We start from the raw sequence: 20023 nt of genomic DNA on the forward strand, positions 1-20023 counted from the left end.
AAAACTTTCCAGTATACTACTTTTCAAAAGTAGATGGACTTGAAAAATTTTTTGGTAGGCTTCAAAGCTCCATCTAAAGCAGCATATTCTGTATTCTCACCTCCTTGCCTAATTACTAATGCCAAAATTTGTCTATTGAAAGCCTTGATTACTAACTAAAATGTTTCCCTAGAGATTTCAGCCTAATTCCAACTCCACTATTTCTATGGCACAGAGCACTGCTGGTCCCTAAAAAGGCTCTAGGTGACAGTTTTTACTCTCAGGCTGTTGCCCAACTAGAGAATGCCCCAATCTATGTCTCCCACAGCTTCAACACTACCTTAAAGGTAGGCTCTTATCAAATGGTAGCATTACATTCCTACTGAAAGACATGTTTCTGTTTTCCCAGAAGAAAGAAAATAACTTTCTCTAGTGATACTGTGTAGCCTATACGAATTATGTGCAATTCTTAGCTTAAGAGTTACCCTTTGTGTTCTAACGTTCTATCATCAAAGAAACCTTCTTTTCTATCCACCTTTCTACATACCACAAAGCATTCTGAAGAAGGGAGCACATTATGACAATCTCACAAATGGCTCAGCCCTTCTCCTTAATCTATACAATCATCTATGCCTCAGCACCAAAACAATTTCTTAAACTATATATTTTAATACTTTTAACATTAATGATCAATTAAGAGAAACTAGAGATTTTTCTCTTTTCTATTTGCACTGTAACTTGTAAGCATCTACTTGCTTGCATCCTTTAATACTCCTCCTTTATTCTCCGCATGCGGACAGGGCATCTAAAGCTCTATATATTTGGTAAGTTCTTTCTGATTCTCTGCTGGATTAAGAATCTCAGAAATACCCAGATTACCAAAAAGGTCCCTTAAAGTTTTAAAAATCTTAGGAATGATTAAGTAACCAAACCTGATCAAAGCTGATCATTTATTGCAACGTGATTGTGCATGATGTTCTCTGGTAAATGCCCTGTAGTGTATTATTAAAAAGCAAAGCTCTTGGAGTCACCAGCAACTTGCTGGTGGTTAGTTTATGAATTACTAGGTTTGCAGACATGAGACAGATTTAGTGAGGTTCTCCTATAGGACTGAAAATATAAACTATTCCATATGTTGAAGGAAATGGAATTGTGGTTGAGAATCAGTGTTGAATTTCTTCAACCACAATATTGCAGAAAAAATGTGTTTAAAACTTCATATAAAAGTTATCAAATATGGACACCTGTGGATTTAAAAATATCCAGGCTCATTTCACTGGAAAGTGATATTTTGATGTACAATATTGCTGTTATGTGAAACTAGCTGAAGAGATAGGATGAAACTTTGGTAGTCAGCCTAACACATTGATTCATCTGGACTAGAGCCATTTCCTTAACACCCAAAGATATATGAGCACTATGGTTTACAAACACCAATCAGAAAGTTGCAGTTTGGCTCTGTGCTGTTCGATATTTGCAAAACAAAAACACTTCCTTCCCTGCTCCCCTCTTTCTGAAGTCAAATAGGTACTTTAAAATGCACAGTACCTACTGGGAACACCTCTTTCTGAAGACAACAGGTACTCTAAAATGCACAGTAGCTACTGCGAAGACTTTACCGAAGACTTTACCGTACATGTCACTTCCTGCTGCCTAAAGTGCTTCAGGCGATGTCACCCACCAGAACACTGCTCCAAGATGGCTGCTTATGTGAAACAATCAGGCAAAGTACCAGGTGCCTTAGTCAGGGCAAAGATGAGGTCTAACCTTTCAAAACAAGGACCACTAGGATTTTTTTCTTTTTTCTTGAAACGTGAAACTGCATGTTCTGGCAGGGAAGGAACAGGAGAAATTCCTCCTCATCATCACCATATTGGTTACTTCCTTTCTTGTGGCAGCTGGTTCAGATGACCAAGGCTCCTGCTGCATTTTTTAGAGCTAGGCAAATACAGCCACCATGATGATATGAACCAAAGTACAGTATTCAAACATGACGTAGATAAATCACCACTTATCATGGTTTTGTTAAAAAATTTCTTATAAAGTTAACAAACCAAGGCTGTTGATCCCTGAATTAGAAAGTTGATTTGCTTGATTATTTTCCAAAGTGTGAGGTGGGAAGAAGGGGAAGAACCTTTAGTGCTTTTGTGTATGTTGCTGATCCTCTAGTTTGGCAACATCTTGGGAGCATCTTCCGGTCTAGTGATGTGGCATTTTGTGAATCTAAGTACCAGCCCGTGGCCCTGATGCTGGCAGCTTACGGCCCAAAGGGGAAGAGGGTCTGCCCCCTCCCCCTCTATGTTTCAATCTGGCCCAGTGGTAGACACAGAGCCCTGGGCGGTTTCCCCAGGAGCAACTGTCTCTTCCTGTGAAGGTGACTCTTCCTCAGCTTGTCCTCTAGATGTGACAGTTGTTTCAGGGGATATACTGTGAGGCCCCTCTAGGGGGATACAGCCGGGGTGGTTTTTGCGAAAGTGCTGATTCAAGATGGCCTGGAAGGGGAAACTTTTGCCACAAACATGACAGTGAAAGGGCTTGTTGCCTGTGTGCTTGCGGATATGATACTCTAGCTGATCTTTCCGAGTGTACTTCTTGCCACACATGCGGCAAACAAACGGTGTGATGCCCATGTGTAGGCGCATGTGGCGGTCCAGGCTCCCCTTCTGGTTGAAAGATTTTGCACAGTAGATGCAGGTGAGACGTGGGTTGTACCGGAACCACCTCTCAGATACTTCCTGCTCTCGGAGATATTCCACATAGCCACTTACTCCCATCATTGCTGACTCTTCTACCTGTGCCAGGTGAGGAAAATAAGAATACCATTAAGTGTACATATTAAAGAAATCAAATATATCTCTACCTCTGTTAGTATACGAAATGGTTATTTTTAGTAGCAATCTAAACACAAATTGATTACCACCAAAAAATAAAAATGTTAGTATACTTTTTTAAAAAATTGAGGACACTTTCATTACTATAAAAGAGCAAGACAATAAAGATACTTTCCGGCTGACTGAATGCTTATTAAACCCCTGTTAAATGTTCTATTTTACAATTATAGGTGAATATGAATCTATATACCATACTCTTGAATTCTACTCTTGCAACTATAGTCTAGACAATCAGGTAGGTACTTAGACAATGCTGATTCAATTAAACTTTCTGTGATGTTGAAGGAAATCTTTGACAATCTGTACCATCTAATACTGGCCATGTGTGGCTACTAGTATTCGTAATATGACTAGTGTAACTGTGGAGCTGAATTTTTAATTTTAATTGCTTTCAATTAAAATTTAAATAACCACAAGTAATGTGATTAATGGCTACTATACCTGACAGTACAAAATACATTACGGTAAGCATATTATAAAATACATTTATGGCATTATCATTACTACCAAACAGCAAGGAGCTTTAGAAAAATGCATAAATTTATTTTTAGGTAACAATCCTTTTCACCCAAGATATTAAATACCATACCAACATATTAGTCTCAATCTAAAGACAACTCAATTGAACTGACCTCAGCAAACTGGCAGAAGAGCCGGAGAAAATAAACTAAGATATGAATTTACAAACTTGTTTATTTCTTCCTATAACCTTTTCACAAATTGATACTCATATTTACTGAATTGAATGACTACTTTGCACCAAATACAATGATAGGCACCACAGATGAAGAAATGTAAGACTTTTTTCTGATTTTGCCCTCTGAACAAATTGATTAAAACTCATGAACAAAAACCAGAGAAATAGAAAATACATATTCCTAATGATATTGCTAATTTACTTTCAAATTGCTTATAGTAATGTTTAGTGTCCTTGAAATACAGTACAGAGATATAACCTAAGTTTATACACTTATTATTTATAGTGGTTTTGAATTGATTTAAGCAAATTAACTTAAATAATCTAATTTATGTATTATTCCTTCAATCTCTTAGTTTATAGATATCTCCCAATTTCTTACATGATAATTAACTTACTTATAACACTAAACAAGAGATAACTGTAAAACTTAGAACTCTATTGTTAGATAACTACCCCTTTAAGTTACTGTAAAAAATACTTTTTGTTTTCTTGATTTTTTTTATTTTTAAATTTTTTCCTTTCCTTTTTTTTTTTAAAGATTTATTTATACAAGAACTGGGGTACAGTCAGAGGCACAGGAGGGTGAGAAAATTCACCAGACACAGAGCGGGGAGCAGAACAGGCAGATGGCCTGAAGACACTGCTGAGGGGAGAGGCGGGCGAGCCAGGAGAGGGCTGCCATTTCATGTGCGTTGCTCCCTGGCCTGCTGGGAATACAACCCATGCTGCAGAGGCTGCGGACAGCTTCACAGCGTGGCGCAACCCGCCATGCCACCAGGGAGGCCCTTCCTTTTCTTTTTAATTTACTTACTTTCTTTTTTTTTTTTTTTTTAAAGATTTATTTATTTATTTATACAAGCACTGGGTACAGTCAGAAGCGCAAGAGGGTGAGAGAATTCACCAGAGCCAGAGCGGGGAGCAGAACAGGCAAACAGAGGGAGGACACTGCTGAGGGGAGCAGCGGGCGCGGCAGGAGAGGTCTGTGCACCATGTGGGACCCTGGTGGGGTGGGGTGGGGCCGGGAATCAAACTGGTGCTGCAGAGGCTACAGGCAGCTTCGCAACCCAGCGCTCAACCGCTTCGCCACCAAGGGAGGCCCTTAATTTACTTTCTTTATGAAAGTCAGATAATACAGTATTAAACTTATTAAAAATCTTAGAACACTATGTTAAATCCCCATTACCCAAACACCACACGATTGTTTTTTATTTACCCTCACCTATTTCTCTTCTTTCTCATACCACTTTTGGAAAATCCAAAAAATATAATTATATTTTTAGGATAAAAATATATTTTTTTATTTTATATTTTCATTATAATTATATTATAATGAAATATAATTTCATCCATAAATAATGCTAATACATACTTCTAAATAAGGATGTTTTTCCTAATATAATCTAATCCCACCATTATACCTAAAAAAGTCCCAATAATTTCTTAATAGTGATCAAGTATATCCTTAACTTTATCTAATCTGACATTAATAACCTAAATAATCATTGTATTTAATACATAACATAATGATAGGTTCCTTGTACCTGAAAGCTAGAGGGGGTAAGAACAATATTTAACTGCTCTGTACATGAATATAATAGTATCTATTTCAAAGGTTGGGCGCTGGGTGACCCAGACACCAGAAAAGAACATGTGGCTCTGACATACAGAAAATCTACCTGTTTGGGCCTCCCCGGTGGTGCAGAGTTGAGCGCAGTGCTGTGAAGCTGTACGCAGCCTCTGCAGCGCTGGTTCGATTCCTGGCTGGCCAGGGAGATTCCCACATGGCGTGGCAGACCTCTCCTGTTGCGCCCACTGCTCCCCTCAGCAGTATATTTCGGTCATCTGCCTGCTCTGCTCCCTGCTCTGCCTCTGGTGAATCCTCTCACCCTCTCATGTGCCTCTGGCCTGTACCCCGGTTCTTGTATAAATAAAAAATAAATCTTAAAAAAAAAAAAAAAAAAGAAAGTCTACCTGTTTGGGGCAGAGAATGAATGCTGATGAATGGTAGGAAAAGCATGGAAAATTTGGCAAAGTATTTTAACTTTCATGTGGTACAAAAGCAAAAAAACAGCAGCATGTTTTTGAGTAAAGGAGTAACATTAGGGTTCTGTTCACCCTAATAATCAGGAAGTACTAGTCTATCAAGATATGTAATGCAGACCATGTCCTGTTTTGGTTCTCTGTGGCAGTGAAAAAATAACTGGTAAAGAGATTAACCATAATAAACTTTCACATGTTAAGGCATATGTTAACTCATCTCTCATACATTCTCTAGACAATATTAGTCTCTCCTTTTTCTTTGTAGCTTGTACCTTCTGCTTCAGTCAGGTAAACGCCCTTGGAGAATTCCAATTTTTGTCTCTACTCCATCTACACAGGAATTAAATTATCCCTTGCTATTTTTTTAAAAACTGTATTTACACTCTCCTGATTAAAACTTTCCTGAAGTGGATACTGATTCCAGAAATTCCCTTTTAAGCACTTCTATTCCCACATCACTGTTACTGAAATCTAAACAGTTTATATGTGATTTGTGTATTTGTTAAACTTATTGCCCCCCATTTAGCTGTAAGGTCTGTTTAATGCACTTTATTTGCATAATAATCACAACCTATTTGAGAGATGGGAAGAAAAATATACTTTTCCTCTAAGTTTCTAACTTTTCTCTAACACCTCATTAAAACTAAAAAATTCCCTTGTAACAGCCACAATTCCTTTTGTAGTACTGAAAAAAACAGCCTGATGATATGTAAATAGAGTTTGTAACAATGTATGGCTGCTGTTACTATACTATGTACACAATAAATATGTAAAAGATTAGATAAAATCTAAAAATATATCAGAATATCACAGAAACAAATAAAATTAGCTATGCAATCTATCTACCAGTGTTTCCTTTTTAGAGCAAGAGTGTTTACGATTTATCGTGCTCTACTTTATAAATTCATCATCTTAAAAAAAAAATCAATCTTCAATGGTATATATTTGTGAGGAAAAAACCCCGATAAAAAGATCAACCAACTACTCACACTTCTTGTGAAGAAGAAATGCAAAGAAAACAGCAGAGATCATTTTATTCAACATCTTCTATAACAATTTAGTCTAACAAAGATCCAGGAAAAAAATAAATGAAAAGATAAAAGCATCCAAAATAGCAAACTCACAAAAATGCATAAGCAATTTATTTGCAAATGTGTAATACCACATAAATTAGTCATTATTATAGTTTTATAACCATCGGTACAAAATTAGACTCCATCCCAAATCCTAAATTACCTGCATGTAGTTTTCAGGGGTTATTTTTATTACTCTCAAGACTACAGTCTGGTTCCAATAATCAGGAAAGAGTTCACATCTTGTTATCTTTTTCTATTTCCCAATCTGCTGATATCAAAAGTGTATTTCCTGCATGCTCACAAGTAAGAATAGAGGGGGAAAAAAGTAACAAATAGTGTATGTATTTAACAGGGCCACTGTTACCTTTCCTACATCTCTTTTCTTATGCATTATATTCTGTTCACACACAGAGGCAATTTCTTCAGTACATCAATATAGCTCCAATACATCAACCGTAAATCCAAACTACATACCTGGGAACTAGGTTGCTTAGGCTCATCCATTCTCCCAGGAGACTCACTTTTGGCTCTGTGTCTCTCTGTCAAGGGAACAATACTGCCAGAGGGGCTAAATCTGTCAGAAGAGGAATAAAAGGGGAGACTAATAGCAAAGTAGTGTCAAAAGACTTTGAAAAATTGTGCCATTTACACTCTCTAAACATGGCAGAAGAAAGGGGAACAAGCTAAACAACAGATTACTAAGAAATACTTTCACAGAGTTGGTGTAAGATCTGATTTGAAATAAGAAAGTTTTGCACTAGTATATTTATGAAACAAAATGACAAGGCAGATGGCCCACAGGCTAAGACTAAATATAATCTTCCATCCTTATGTTAGTACTAAGAGACCATAAAAAAAAAAATTAAAACTGCATTTATAATTTTGTTTCTTCTACATCACTATTAGGTTTTTGGTTGCTTGTTCCCTTAGGTCCCATGGTAACTTGTTATGTAATTTAAGCTGTTGGTATAGATCATGGAGATTAAAAATTTCTGCATTTAAGTTATTAATACTGATAAAGTTCTAATATAAGAGGACAATAATTATATAGTGCCCAAGAATATTTTAATTATGAAGGACACAAGACCACCTATACCAGAAGCTGTGGTGTATATATCTTTCAAGACCAGATGTGAACCAAAGTAATAGCTTCTTTATTTTCACTCTTCATACAGCCAATTTTAATTTACTTTTGAGAGGACAAGAACAAATACTATTAATGTAAGTGGGTGATATATCTTTCTTTCCCTTGACTTAGATTAAAGCTAGTGCTATTTCCACCAAAAAGAAATGTTCTAACAACTGTACTGAACGAGAAAGAGAAATGTAAAGCATAGGACATAGTCACATGGGTGAAAACAAGACTCTCAGGCTTGTGGTAGCAGCAGTCAGCAGTGAAAGAAAACAGGGAAGACAGGCTCAAGTGACAAGTGAAAAAAGGAAAGAAAAACATCCAAAAAGTCTTTCTTTGAAATTACTATGATTATACTAATTTGACAAGAATAATCACTGCTGGTACTACACATCCTCTAATTGGTAGCGAGAGGAAAGAAAAGTAAACAATGCTATATAGGTTAGTGAACCCCCCAGGCCACCTACCTGTGTGATAACATACCAAGGGAGGGCAAAGCTGCCAGGTTCCCAGCGGATGCTCAGCTCCCTGCCTGGAATCCAGAGGAAGCCCTGGCAAATACTGATCCTAGTGTGGCTGCAGATGCTATTCTGATTCATGGAAGTGTCTAACTTTACCACTGTTCTCACAACACTGTGAACACTTCAGGACTAGAAGCTTCCTGCTTTAAAAAAATAGGAATGCAAGTCTTTTGGTATACTTCCAATTTCCCCAACATCAACTTATTTTGGCTAAGAACAATCAAGGAAAATGCGCTCTGTCACACAGAGGGCCTGCTTTAGTGGCTGCACAAGAGCCATTAAAAGGGCAAACAAAACAAATCTTACCTGTCAATCTCACTGCTGGTTGGTCGAACCACCTTGGCTCCTGAAGACCCTAAAGTATAATTTTCCTGTCCCACAGACCCATGGCCTGTGGTGTCAATCACCATGGCTGTGACCTCCTCTGCACTACTTCCATCTTCTCCAGAAGGCTGATTTTCAGGCCCAAGCCATTCCTCCAGATTTTCAGTTTTGATGTGTACTGCTCCAAGTACCCTAACTTCATCATCACTCCTGGACCCTCGGTCTGCTACTCCTGTCTCCACATACCACTGTCCTGCTCGGTTGATCCGAAGAATGGGCTCCCGGCTCTCTACATCAGAGCTCTGTTCAATTATCTGAGGGCTGGTGGACTCCTCTGGAGGACTGAGCTCCCTGATATCGAGCACTGCACTAACCTGGCCCCGCCGGTTTCCCTTTGGGGCACTGTGTCGTGGGCTAAGGGAGCGGTTTAGATTTGGTGTAACCCTGTGAGACTCTGGAGGTCTCTCGGGATGCTTTGTCCTTGTTTGACTTAATTCTGCTTCAACCTCAGCCACATTAATTTTGAAGTGAATGCCCTCCAGGATCTGTGTACATTTGTCTATAATATGCTGCATCTGCAGAAAACTGGCAGCTGTCAGGTAGCTGATGATATCTGCTAGTTGCAGGCAGATTCGCCCTGTATAACAGAAAGAAAGGAGCTGTTCAAAAACAGTAGGATTCTTGATGACTGAGATGGAGACAGTACTCATCTCATTCAAGGACATGTGATCCCGGAAATAGGGGGAGCTGGCAGCCAGTACCACTTTGTGAGCTCGAAAAGCTTGTCCTTGCACATTGACCACGATATCACAGAGACGGCCCTGCATACGCAGCTGGTTTAGATGGCTCAGGACAGAATTGCTGAAGTCAGGGATCTCCAGTTGTATGTTCCCACCTTTCTCCATGGTCGTGCCTGAGGGTGCAGGCAGGCATTCAACCCTGCTGAAAGAGGAAATCATATTCTCGTTAATAATTATGATTTCACTCCCCTCATATTTTCCAAGACAAATCTACTTAAAAACATTTGGCAAATTTCAAAATCTCCAAGTAAACATATGGAAAAGAAGTACCAGCAGTTTTTTAGTTTAGCTTTTTCAACGATAGATATAGTTACAACCAAAAATTCAAGCTACGACCAAACTTTCCTTACTAAGTTAGGTAGTATCAAAAAAGAGTTCCAACAGAATAGAGGATGGGAGAAAAAAGTAGGTGTGACAGTTTTTTTTAAAGTATTAATCATAAAGTATACTGAACATGAAATCTGGAGACAACTTTTATTTTGGTGGGCAGAAATAAGCTTTTTGAGTAAATGCAATTATCCTGAGATGGACTGCTTAGTTATACCACTTCTCAGTATTTCCTCAAACACTGCATAGTTTATGTTTATTATTTTATAAAGTGACTAATAAGTCAGATGAACATAAACTCTTATTTTTCAGTTTAAGAGTCAGACCCCTCACAAAAAAGAATTTGGTTTAAGGGATTAAGACTGAGGCAAACTGTAGGTTAGGAAAAATGTGACAGCTGTGTCAGGACTCAATCAAGATGCAGAGAATTTGATGAAGTCCATTCTCAGAATTAGGAAGGCTAAACTTGCCTCTATTTAAATTACAAATTGGATATTTCAGTGTGCCAAGGATACTTTGATTCTGGAATTTAGTTCCTCAAAGTTGGCAAAAAAAAAAATAGAGCATTTACCAAGTATGGCCAACATTTTTACATTTTTCTTTAATATTGAAACACTATGTCTACAATTGCATCCTACAGTCTTCAAAGGCGGTCCATAGCATTGTACAAACACCAACACGATGACACTGACTTGAACCCAATGTGCTTCCATATATCTGCAGGTACTAGAAGGCATTTCAGAGTAACCTAAAAATTGAAACTTCAAGCTCACAATATACAACACACTTATCAGTAAACAAGGAAGTGTATACACTGCTTTCAAATACCAACTTTAGCCAATCTGACCTTTTTCCAAAGCGTTTTTGTTTGTTTTGAAACTTTTAATCCAATAAGAGCCACTGTCGATGCCATCATGAATTCAGATGTTTATTTTGGAGCCTACACCAGCGCCTTTTTTTTGTTTGCTTTTTCCGGCAATTCCCCAGTGAGAAGGAAGCCCCTGGAGTAAAGTCTTTCTTTACCGTCGGCACTGAAGGGGTGAGAGCTGTAAGAGGGAGAATCGGGAACCGCATGGGGTTGGCCACTCCAAGACTTGAGCGGCCTCCGCCGGCGTTAGGAAGCATGGGGAGCGGGGAACCGGCTAAGCGGCGCGAAGCCACCCAGGAGCCGAGAAGGCGCGGGGACGGAGGGCGGGCGGCCGAGGAGCGAGCCAGCGAGCGAGCAATCAGGTGAGGGTGAAGGACCGGGAAGGGGGCGGCGCCCCGGGACCCGGTCCAGGCGGCAGGCGTAGGCGGGCGGGGAGCTGCCCAGAGGTGGGTGTGTGTATCTGGGTGTGTCCGGGCTGCGTGGGGGAGGGGGCCGCCCATCCCGGGGTCCAGAAGGAGGGGCCCGACGAGGGGGCGGGTCCGGCAGCTCAGCCCGGCCCTGGGCCAAGGGGGTGGAAGGTCTCCCACTGCCTCGGGGGGTGGGGGGGAGGGGACAGGGAAGTGGCTGAGAACCCCGGGAGCAGGCTGCGGCGGAGACCGGGCAAAGCGGCACCGGGGCAGGGCAGCCGGACGGGCGTGCGGGGCCCGAGGCCAGTCAAGGAGCAGCACCTACCTCCGGGGGTGGAAATGGGCCGGAATGGGCCGGAACACCGTCCCGGAAGTGAAACCCCCCACCCCCTCCCCCGGAGCGGGCGACGTGCCGGAAGGAAATCACTCACCCTTACACCGCTCCCTCCCCCTTCCCCCCTCCCCCTCCCCCCTCCCCCAGCGCTTTCCGTCCCTCACGCCCCCTCCCCTTTCTTCTTTTCCTCATCTGTCGGCAGGAAGGCGGAGCCCTGCGTCACCCGCGCACTCGTGTCCCCGCCCACAATGCCGAAGGGGGCGGGGACGAGGAAAGGCGGGATTGAGGAGAAGGGCGGAGTCGAAGCCTGCGGTAGCGAGAGCGTGCGTCATGACGTCATGAAAAGACTCCTTATATACTGGCACCTGGCCGCCATCTCGGTCTTTCGCGACTGGGAGTCGACGTCGGCTGTCTTTGTGAGTTCCTCGTTTTTACCAAAAATAGTCATTTTCTGTCGAGGCTTCCATGTTTTGTCAGCTAAAGTCTCCTTAAATTGGCAGGAGTTTCTAGGCCGCTCGCAAACATTTGCGTGGTTCTTGAGTTAAGATGGTGGAGGATTGCGGGGGGAGTGCGGACGCGACCCAGGTAGGGCCGAAGTGCGGAGACGCTCAGCTCGCGTGCCCTGCCTCTGATGAAGTCTGCGTTGGTAGGGACATCTGAGACTGTTGATGAATGCCAACGGCTCTGATGGCGGTGCACGCCGAGTCACCTAGTGGGCCTTTGGTTAATAGCCTTCGGCGTTAGATAAGAGAAAAGCGGTAGTCCACGTGGTTCTGCAGTTCCCGGTGCACCCTTTTTTTTTTTAAAACGGGTTTTATAAATTATTAGAATTACTGTAAAACCATGCAAAGTTTGACTATAACTTAGAGCAATATGATTGAAAAACTTCCAAATCTTTTCTCTAGGGCCGCTGCTAGACAAGAATGTTGTGTGGCTTCTGATGGCATCTGATGGACAGGTAGGACACCATCAATGGCAAGTGTTAATGTGTGTTGAGGTGTCAAAGCCTATGATGGTTTAAGAGTAGTGGGCAGAAGGGATTTCTGAAAATTTTCTATTCTGAGGCTTAAAGACTTTAAACGTTAGTGTTTCCTAGCAGCACAGCCTGCTTCATTGAGTATTCTTTGTCTTTCAGTTCTGTGACAGCTGGATGAGAACAGCTTCCTGGGTAAGTTACTGAACTTTACAAAGGAAAGTTGGCATGAAACCCCCCCCCACCCCCCAGCGTGCCACAATGATGACATTTATTTGCTACTCTTGACTGAGGGGATGACGAGAGTTATTACCACCATATCTTAACTGAGGCACGCAAAGTGGTGATATGGAGAAAATGAAGGTTGCACTTGGATTTACAAAACGCTGTTTCTTTGCAGGTCGTAAAGCACAAGCTTCTCACAGCCATGGACAAACATGTGAGTAGCTTTGTTCTGTATTTGCTCAGTAATTTGCAGGTTATTTAGGTATGCTTCCGTCCATTGGGGTTTTTCCTCTTCTGAACAACCTTCTGTGAAATTTTACCTTTAATGAGGGAAACCTGAGGAAACAGATACTATGATGGTTGCATAGTTCAGCAGATTGAATTATGAAGAGATGTACCATTTTTCTGATGTATCTGGAATTAATAAAAGTTGCTATTTGGTGCTCATAACAAACCTAATACTGATCTGTCCTTTCCTGTTGGTATAGGCACTAAATAGAATTCGCTGGAGAGTGAAGTGGTAAGTAAATTTATAATCCAAATAAGCACGGAAACTGGCAAACAGGACCCTGACATTCATTTTAGGGTCCTTAATGGGCAGGAAGCAGTTTTACCATGAAGTCCTTGATGGTGTGCTGCATACATTGAATAAATGCCAGGTCCTTGTTTCTGTTAACTGCTTAGGGTGCTGTCACAGTTGGTAAAAGCAGCCTATGTGATGATAAGCAAATGCTGACTTACCATGAGGGTATTAATTAGCTCTATCTGATGCTGGCTTTTTTTTTTTAAAGATCTGGGCGAGGAAGTTTACTTTAGGCTATTACAAAACTGCTCTTTTATTTCTTAGGTGGACTTGAGTCTTGGCATGTGTGTACCAACTTTTTTTCTGTAAGTATTAACATATTTAGTAGACTTGAAACTTACTGAGAATGCTTGCATAAGTACAACGCTTACTTTTCAAGCTAATTGCTTACTAGCCTTCCTGCGCTTAGTTAATGAATGCTGTTTAGCTGAGCATGAGCTGAATGGGGTTTTTGTAATGATGTTGAGCAAATGTCTGACCTGAATTGAGCATGTAGACAAATTTAACACTGAAGAGAACCCTGGGACAACTGATTCTTACAGAATTTTGATATTTTGCAATTTATTGACATATATTACTTCTTTTCTAGCTATGGGGCTCGTGTGGATGGCTCACTTGGTAAGAAATGAAAACTTGGCACCTCTAGCACCCCATATAATAGAATGCATTGATATTAGTATTCTTGGGTTGCAAAGTCAGTGACAGTTTAGCATAACCAACCCTTAGTATTCTATTATGAAGTTTAAAAAAATGTGGTTTTTTTTTTAGGTGCAGATTATATGCATCTTTAATATAAAGGTAAGTGTCTTCTAATGTCACATATTTACTAAAGCAAGGTGCTGTTGGTGATGATTTTTAAAATTAACAGATGGGAATCTCTCTGAAAAAGAATGAAGATTTATAAAAACTGAAACAGTATCTTGGAAATTTTGCAAGTCTGCCCATTATTGCTTATTACTAAGTAGAGCTGAATTTCTGCAGATGTGAAGAGAACCAGGTTGGGGTTGGCTGTAAGACATGGAACCACTGAAGATTAACCAAAAGGTACAATATTTTCAAGTTCACAAGTTGAATGATAATTACATAGTTCAGCAGACTGTCTAGCAGTAGCCGATACAATGATGATTACATAGTTCAGCAGACTAACAGTGATGAGCACTTTTAAGTCTTTCGCTCCTATCTGATGTATCGGCTACAACTAGTTTGTAGCATAAAAAAAGGAATTAGTCATTTTATTGTCCCACAGAATGTTCAGGGTTTGGCTTAGATATTCTGTGCTGTTTTGATTTCATTGGAGAACTGCAGATTAATTGCATGCTAATAGATAAGCTTTTAATTGCATGCTAATAGGTAAGCCAGAATGAGTTAATTTTCTAAACTAAACAAACATGGCCTCTTAAATTTCATTATGTGAGCATTTACACTGTAGATTTGACCAGTGGTAGAACCATTATCTGTGAATTGTGCAGGATAGGTTTCACTGCTCTGAGTGAATAATGGAGAGGATTGAATAGTGCAAATTTTACATGAATGGTTTCTTCATCTTGAACAGGCAGACTTTCTGTTTCCCTGGAGATTGCAAGGTAAGTCAGTCTTAGGTATATATGCCAATTTAGAATGTAACCAGTGATGTGATGATTCTGCCAAATGAAACAGAATGATATCACTCAAAACCGTTCCATTTTGATTCTGAGGTTACTTTGCTAATTTTGGGGTGTGTGGTGGTGGTTTTGTTTTTTTTTTTTACCATGAGTAATGTATACTCTTTATTTCTAGGGTCTTTAAGATGGCAGTAATCATGGAGTTTGTTGAAAGGTGAGGCTTGAGAATATCAGCGCTGATAATTAATGCAGAATACATGATGATCTCACCCCAACTTGAACTCTCTCACTGATAATATGATGACAAATAAAGATCTGATATTCTGTATTCAAAATTAACCATATTAAAATAATGGAACTGTGGTTAAAACATGACTTCTTTGTTGCAGAGAGCTGTGTGGATGGATGCTTATGGGATAGAAGATTAAATGGACTTGATTTTTTTTTAATAAAACTTTTTACAAACATCTTAGTGTAATTACTTTTTAATATAGTGGGTTGAAAGGAAATTTATGTATACGAGAACTGGGGTACAGGCCAGAAGTGTGGGGGGTTGAAAGGATTCACCAGAGACAGAATGGGGAACAGAACAGGCAGATTGACTGAAGTACACTGCTGAGGGGAGCAGTGGGCAAAGCAGGAGACATCTGCTATGCCATGTGGGTAAGCTCCTTGGCAGTAACTGCAGACAGCTTCATAGGCTGCGTCTTAACCCCTTGCACCACCAGGGAGGCCCAAAATATTTCTTAATTTATATATTTTTTGCATTTTTTTCATTTTTGCACGATGTATATCTTTGTTATAGTCCCCTTGCAATTCCCACCTCCCTTGTTTTGATCCCACTCCCTTCTTTCTCCCCCCCCTTGTGTCTTGTTTATATAGTTATTGATTTTGATTTTTTTCTTTATTAGTCTGGTCCCTTATTTAGGTTTTCTAAATTCCTGCTATGAGTGAGAACCATTGGTATTTTTCTTTCTGGCTTATTTCACTGAGCATGATCCCTTCCAACTCTCCATGTTGCTGTAAATTGCATGAGCCAAAACATGTATTTTTAAAAAGGAAAGTGCTTATGATAAAATGTGGTCAATAGCTAAGGCTATTACAATGTCCTTGTTTCAGAAATGTCTTAAGAGCAGTAATGGAATGGTTAATAACTAGCCAGTGGATTGGATTTTACAAAGATTAAACCATCAGTCACTTGTCACTTAGTTTTCCTGACATTTTAAAAGGCTAACTTGCAGGAAAGATAATCACATAAACAAGTTCTTGGTCACCTATTAATTTCTTAGTCAGATCCTATTAAGAACCAACCCCTGCTCTTGCTCTCACTTGTTTTTCATACCACTTATTCTTGGTACTTTTTTATTCCTAGAATGTAAAGTGAATTAGGTTTGGTCTGTCAACATTTTCCAAGCCTGCTATTGAAAAAAGGCAGTATGCAGAAAGCCTGTAGATGTGTTTGTGAAGTAATTACATGAGCAGAGTAATGCAGCATAGTATATATCCTGTCATAAAAGAGCTGGTGACTAGTTTGGGGAATATGCCTGCTTGAAATCAATTCACAAAAGTAATTACTGAGAATTTTGAGAGATTTGGTGAATACACATTTGGAATGCTTAATGTAAGCTAAATGTTTTGTTTAATGCTATTTATGACAGCTAACTAACCTCTAAAGACGTTTACCTGAGGTCACGTACATGTATGTTGTAAACTGATTATGCTATTGAGGGAGTAACTGAAGTATTGACATTGATCCAGAAACGCCCAAGGCTGAACTTAGAATGGGGAAAATTGGCTTGACAGTGTAGCGTTTGCGGTGGGTGGAAGGTTGGATCATCGTTCTAACAAAATTTCCTAAATTCAGGCTTCTGCAGGCTCAAGTGCTGGGTGGGGTGGTGGTGGTGTTTGGTACTGTCATTTCTGGTCACTGGTTTCCCAGATTTGTACTTCAGTATCCATATAATATGTTCCCTGGAAAATTGTACTTCCATGTAAATTCTTGGCTGAGGGAAATGGAAATAACCCATTCCATTTCTCAATCTTACTGCAGAGCCAAAAATTGGCAATTCTACTGTGTTTCACTGTATATCTTGAGCACATTAGCAGGATTACTATGGCATGATCTCAAAGCTGGATTCTAACCTAAAAACTGCATATTTATTCCTTCAAATGTTACATCTCAGGATAAGTTGGCTTTTCAAATTTATAAAGTTTACAATGCTTTTAGAAATATTTGGGCTTTGAAATAAGACATCTCCCCTCTTACTGCTGGTGTAAAATGTGCAGGACTATACAGATAAAATTTAGGACAACTCTTGTATAAGTGACTATTTCTCCCCAGTCATACTTATGAAAGGTCAACGTTAGCTAGGGACTATAATCTACCATCAGCAATGAGCTGCCATCATTTGTTTGGACTGTTTGCTTTTAGTAGGCTTTGCCAGTTGATTAGGTTGGCCTCAGGGCCTCTTGTGTATGTCATTTTAATGTACCATACAGCAGTGATACTGTCTCCCCTCCCAAGCTACTGCTTCTTCCACAGTGACTCACCTTTGTACCCTGTGCAGTTCCTAAGAGACCCAGAGGTTGGCACATACCAGTCCATTTAGTAATTCATCCAAAAGATGAGCACCTAGTGTTGTGAACCAAGTGGTGTTTTAGATACTGGGCATAGATAATGCAGAGAACAATAGAAAAATAAAAATACTTTGTGGAGCTTACATTCTAGTGAAACAGTATGTTAGATATTAAAGTGCTAGAGAAAGCTAAAGCAGAGAAGGTGGGGTGTGGGGACCAGAGAGTACAGAAAAAGCAAGGATAACCAGTATGGGTGGGACAGGGAGATGGTCAGTAAACAGCTAAACAGCAAGTGGCAGGTATGGAGGATTTTGGAGGTCATGAAGAATATTTTTCTCTGAGATGAGAAACTACTGGGGGATTTTGAACAGATGTATGGCATAATCTGAACTTTACTGATGAGCTGCTGTGGGGGAAGAATGTAAGCAAAATGGTTAGGAAGATTTTCTTTTAATAGAGGCAGAAGGTGGTCACCTGAATCGGGTAGCCTGGATGGAGATGAGAAAGTCAAATGCTGGTTATATTTTGAGGTAATGTTTCTACAGTTGGCATTGAGCAATGTAAAAGTTATGAAAGACAACCAAAGCCTGGAGACTGTTTTCTATACAATGAGGAATGTGGCCACTGTGACAGTTTTGATTCTTCAGGGGGTAATTCTGGGATAAGAGAGCAGCTGTATAGATGGATTGTTTTAGCAGTGCTCAGAACATAATACCATTAGACCCATCCATCTTCCCAAAAAGGAGAAACTATTCTCAACACAATGTTCTCTTTAAATTACTGTGTTGTTGCTGGCAGTTGCTTACCTTGTTTTTTAAAAGTTGCAATAAAAAAATCTAAATCCAGGGCCTCCCTGATGGTGCAGGGGGTTAAGACTCAGCACTATGAAGCAATCTATAGCCACTGCAGCACAAGTTTTATCTCCGCCAAGGTGACCCACGTGGCACAGCAGACTTCTGCTTCACCCACTGCTCCCCTCAGCAGTGTATTTTAGTCAGTCTGCCTGTTCTGTTCCCCACTCTGCCAGTGGTGAATCTTCTCACCCTCCACACCTCTGGCCTGTATCCCCAGTTCTTGTATGCATAAATAAATCTTTAAAAAAATATCTAAGTCCCCAGGAAAATTGGGTTGGTTGGATTTGAAGTAAACTGGGCTTCCAGTTTATAATTGGTTAGGGTACATTAGTGACATTGCTCTGGGTTTTAGAATAAGCTTTTTTTTCTCTGACAGCTGGTCCAAAAAAAAAATGCTGATGATGTCCAAAGTAATAGAGTATCAGAGATGCCAACAGATTGACATTTGGGACCTGGAGGCTTTGGTATTTGTAGGTTAGAAAATAGTCTCTAGGGTTTGGGTGTCTGTTACAACTCATTCCCAGGATGGAAATACAGTATTTTGGTCAGCACCAGGCTCTTTTTAGTAAATAGTGAATTTGTTTATAACGGTAACATGTGACAGGTGTTCAAAATCGTATTTTCCTATATAGTTTATTTTTAAAGATTTGTTTACAGGAACTGGGGTACAGGCCAGAGATGTGGGGGTGAGAGGATTCACCAGAGATAGTGGGGGAACAGAACAGGTGGATTAACTGAAATACACTGCTGACAGGAGCAGTGGGTGCTGCACCATGTGGGTCACCTCCCTGGCCTGGGATTGAACTCTCATTGCAATGGCTGTGGATAGCTTCATAGGGCTGCACTTAACCCCTTGCGCTACCAGGGAGGCCCCTCCTATACAATTTAATAAATGGTATCTCTGGAAGTTTTCTCCACTGAGAAAGGCAGGCAGTTTTGGACATCTTTTCTCCCATGAGGACACTGCCAGCAAAGATTTTCTGGCTCTAAAATAGACCCAGAAATGGGGAGAGACTGGATAAAAAGAGATATAAAGGACAACTTGGGAAAGGATGCCATTTTTTTTTTTCCTTTTAAAAAGTCTTTTAGGCATGATAGATTACTCCTGGAAAGGAAGTCGAATTTATTTTCAAACAAAAAGGTGATAGTATTGCATTGCTTAAAGCACTTATAATCACAGGCAGGGATACAGAACTGATACTTAAGTGTTCATAAATTATCAATCAAAAGAATGTCAAGGCAAAAGTAGATGATCAAGTAGAAAAAAATTCAAAAACATTAATCAAAGCCTTGTTCCCATTTCATAATTCATTAGAAGCTTTTGTGTCCACAGAAAAAAATCATAAATGAGCTGTTATTTTTTTATACATCTGAGGTTAGTCTAAGGTCAGTTAATATTTTCAATTACCTATGACTGAGGGAACGTGTTATTCAGAGATTTTTTTTTTAATAGAAATAGAACACTGGTTCATGGAATTACTGTTTTACAACAAATCAGTATTGTTTAATCAAACTATAAAATGCATATAGATGTACTAGTATCAGTTAATAGATACTATCTTAAATTTGTGTAACGCTTTAGTTTTTCAAAGTATTTTCACTCATTTTCTATACATATTCTGTGATTCTGGCCAGAGTCTTATGAAGTAGCCAGGGCAAGTACTGTTTCCATGTTACATAAGCAGCAAAGGAGGTGGAAACAGGTGATGTAGCTAGTTCAAGGTGAAACACCAAGATTTTGTGATTTTCACTTCAGTGATTTTTGCATTATATCATCTCACTGCGTTATGTTCACAGTTGAAAAATCACTA

At 39.9% G+C, this 20023-nt stretch overlaps 1 protein-coding gene and 1 long non-coding RNA gene across 3 annotated transcripts; one reads left to right on the forward strand and one right to left on the reverse strand.

The window, feature by feature from the left end:
• Positions 1–2282: 2282 nt before the first annotated feature.
• On the reverse strand, positions 2283–11499 carry ZBTB37 (zinc finger and BTB domain containing 37; the record flags this gene model as incomplete). 2 transcript variants are annotated; one of them, XM_084250473.1, is made up of 4 exons in its annotated part: positions 2283–2771; positions 7161–7260; positions 8646–9605; positions 11391–11499. In XM_084250473.1, 3 exons carry the CDS (start codon positions 9566–9568, stop codon positions 2283–2285), a joined length of 1512 nt encoding a protein of 503 aa, XP_084106599.1. The 2 variants fall into 2 exon arrangements, with proteins under 2 accessions (XP_084106599.1, XP_084106598.1); XM_084250472.1 differs by lacking the exon at positions 11391–11499 and having other exon boundaries at positions 8646–9622.
• A 1960-nt stretch (positions 11500–13459) lies between these two features.
• Positions 13460–14211, forward strand: LOC311182052. The gene is made up of 4 exons (XR_014617094.1): positions 13460–13485; positions 13770–13798; positions 13949–13978; positions 14146–14211. It is a non-coding gene; the product is annotated as an uncharacterized lncRNA (long non-coding RNA).
• Positions 14212–20023: the final 5812 nt, after the last annotated feature.

Source organism: Talpa europaea (assembly GCF_964194135.1).
Source record: "Talpa europaea genome assembly, chromosome: 12".
NCBI classification, from domain to species: domain Eukaryota; kingdom Metazoa; phylum Chordata; class Mammalia; order Eulipotyphla; family Talpidae; genus Talpa; species Talpa europaea.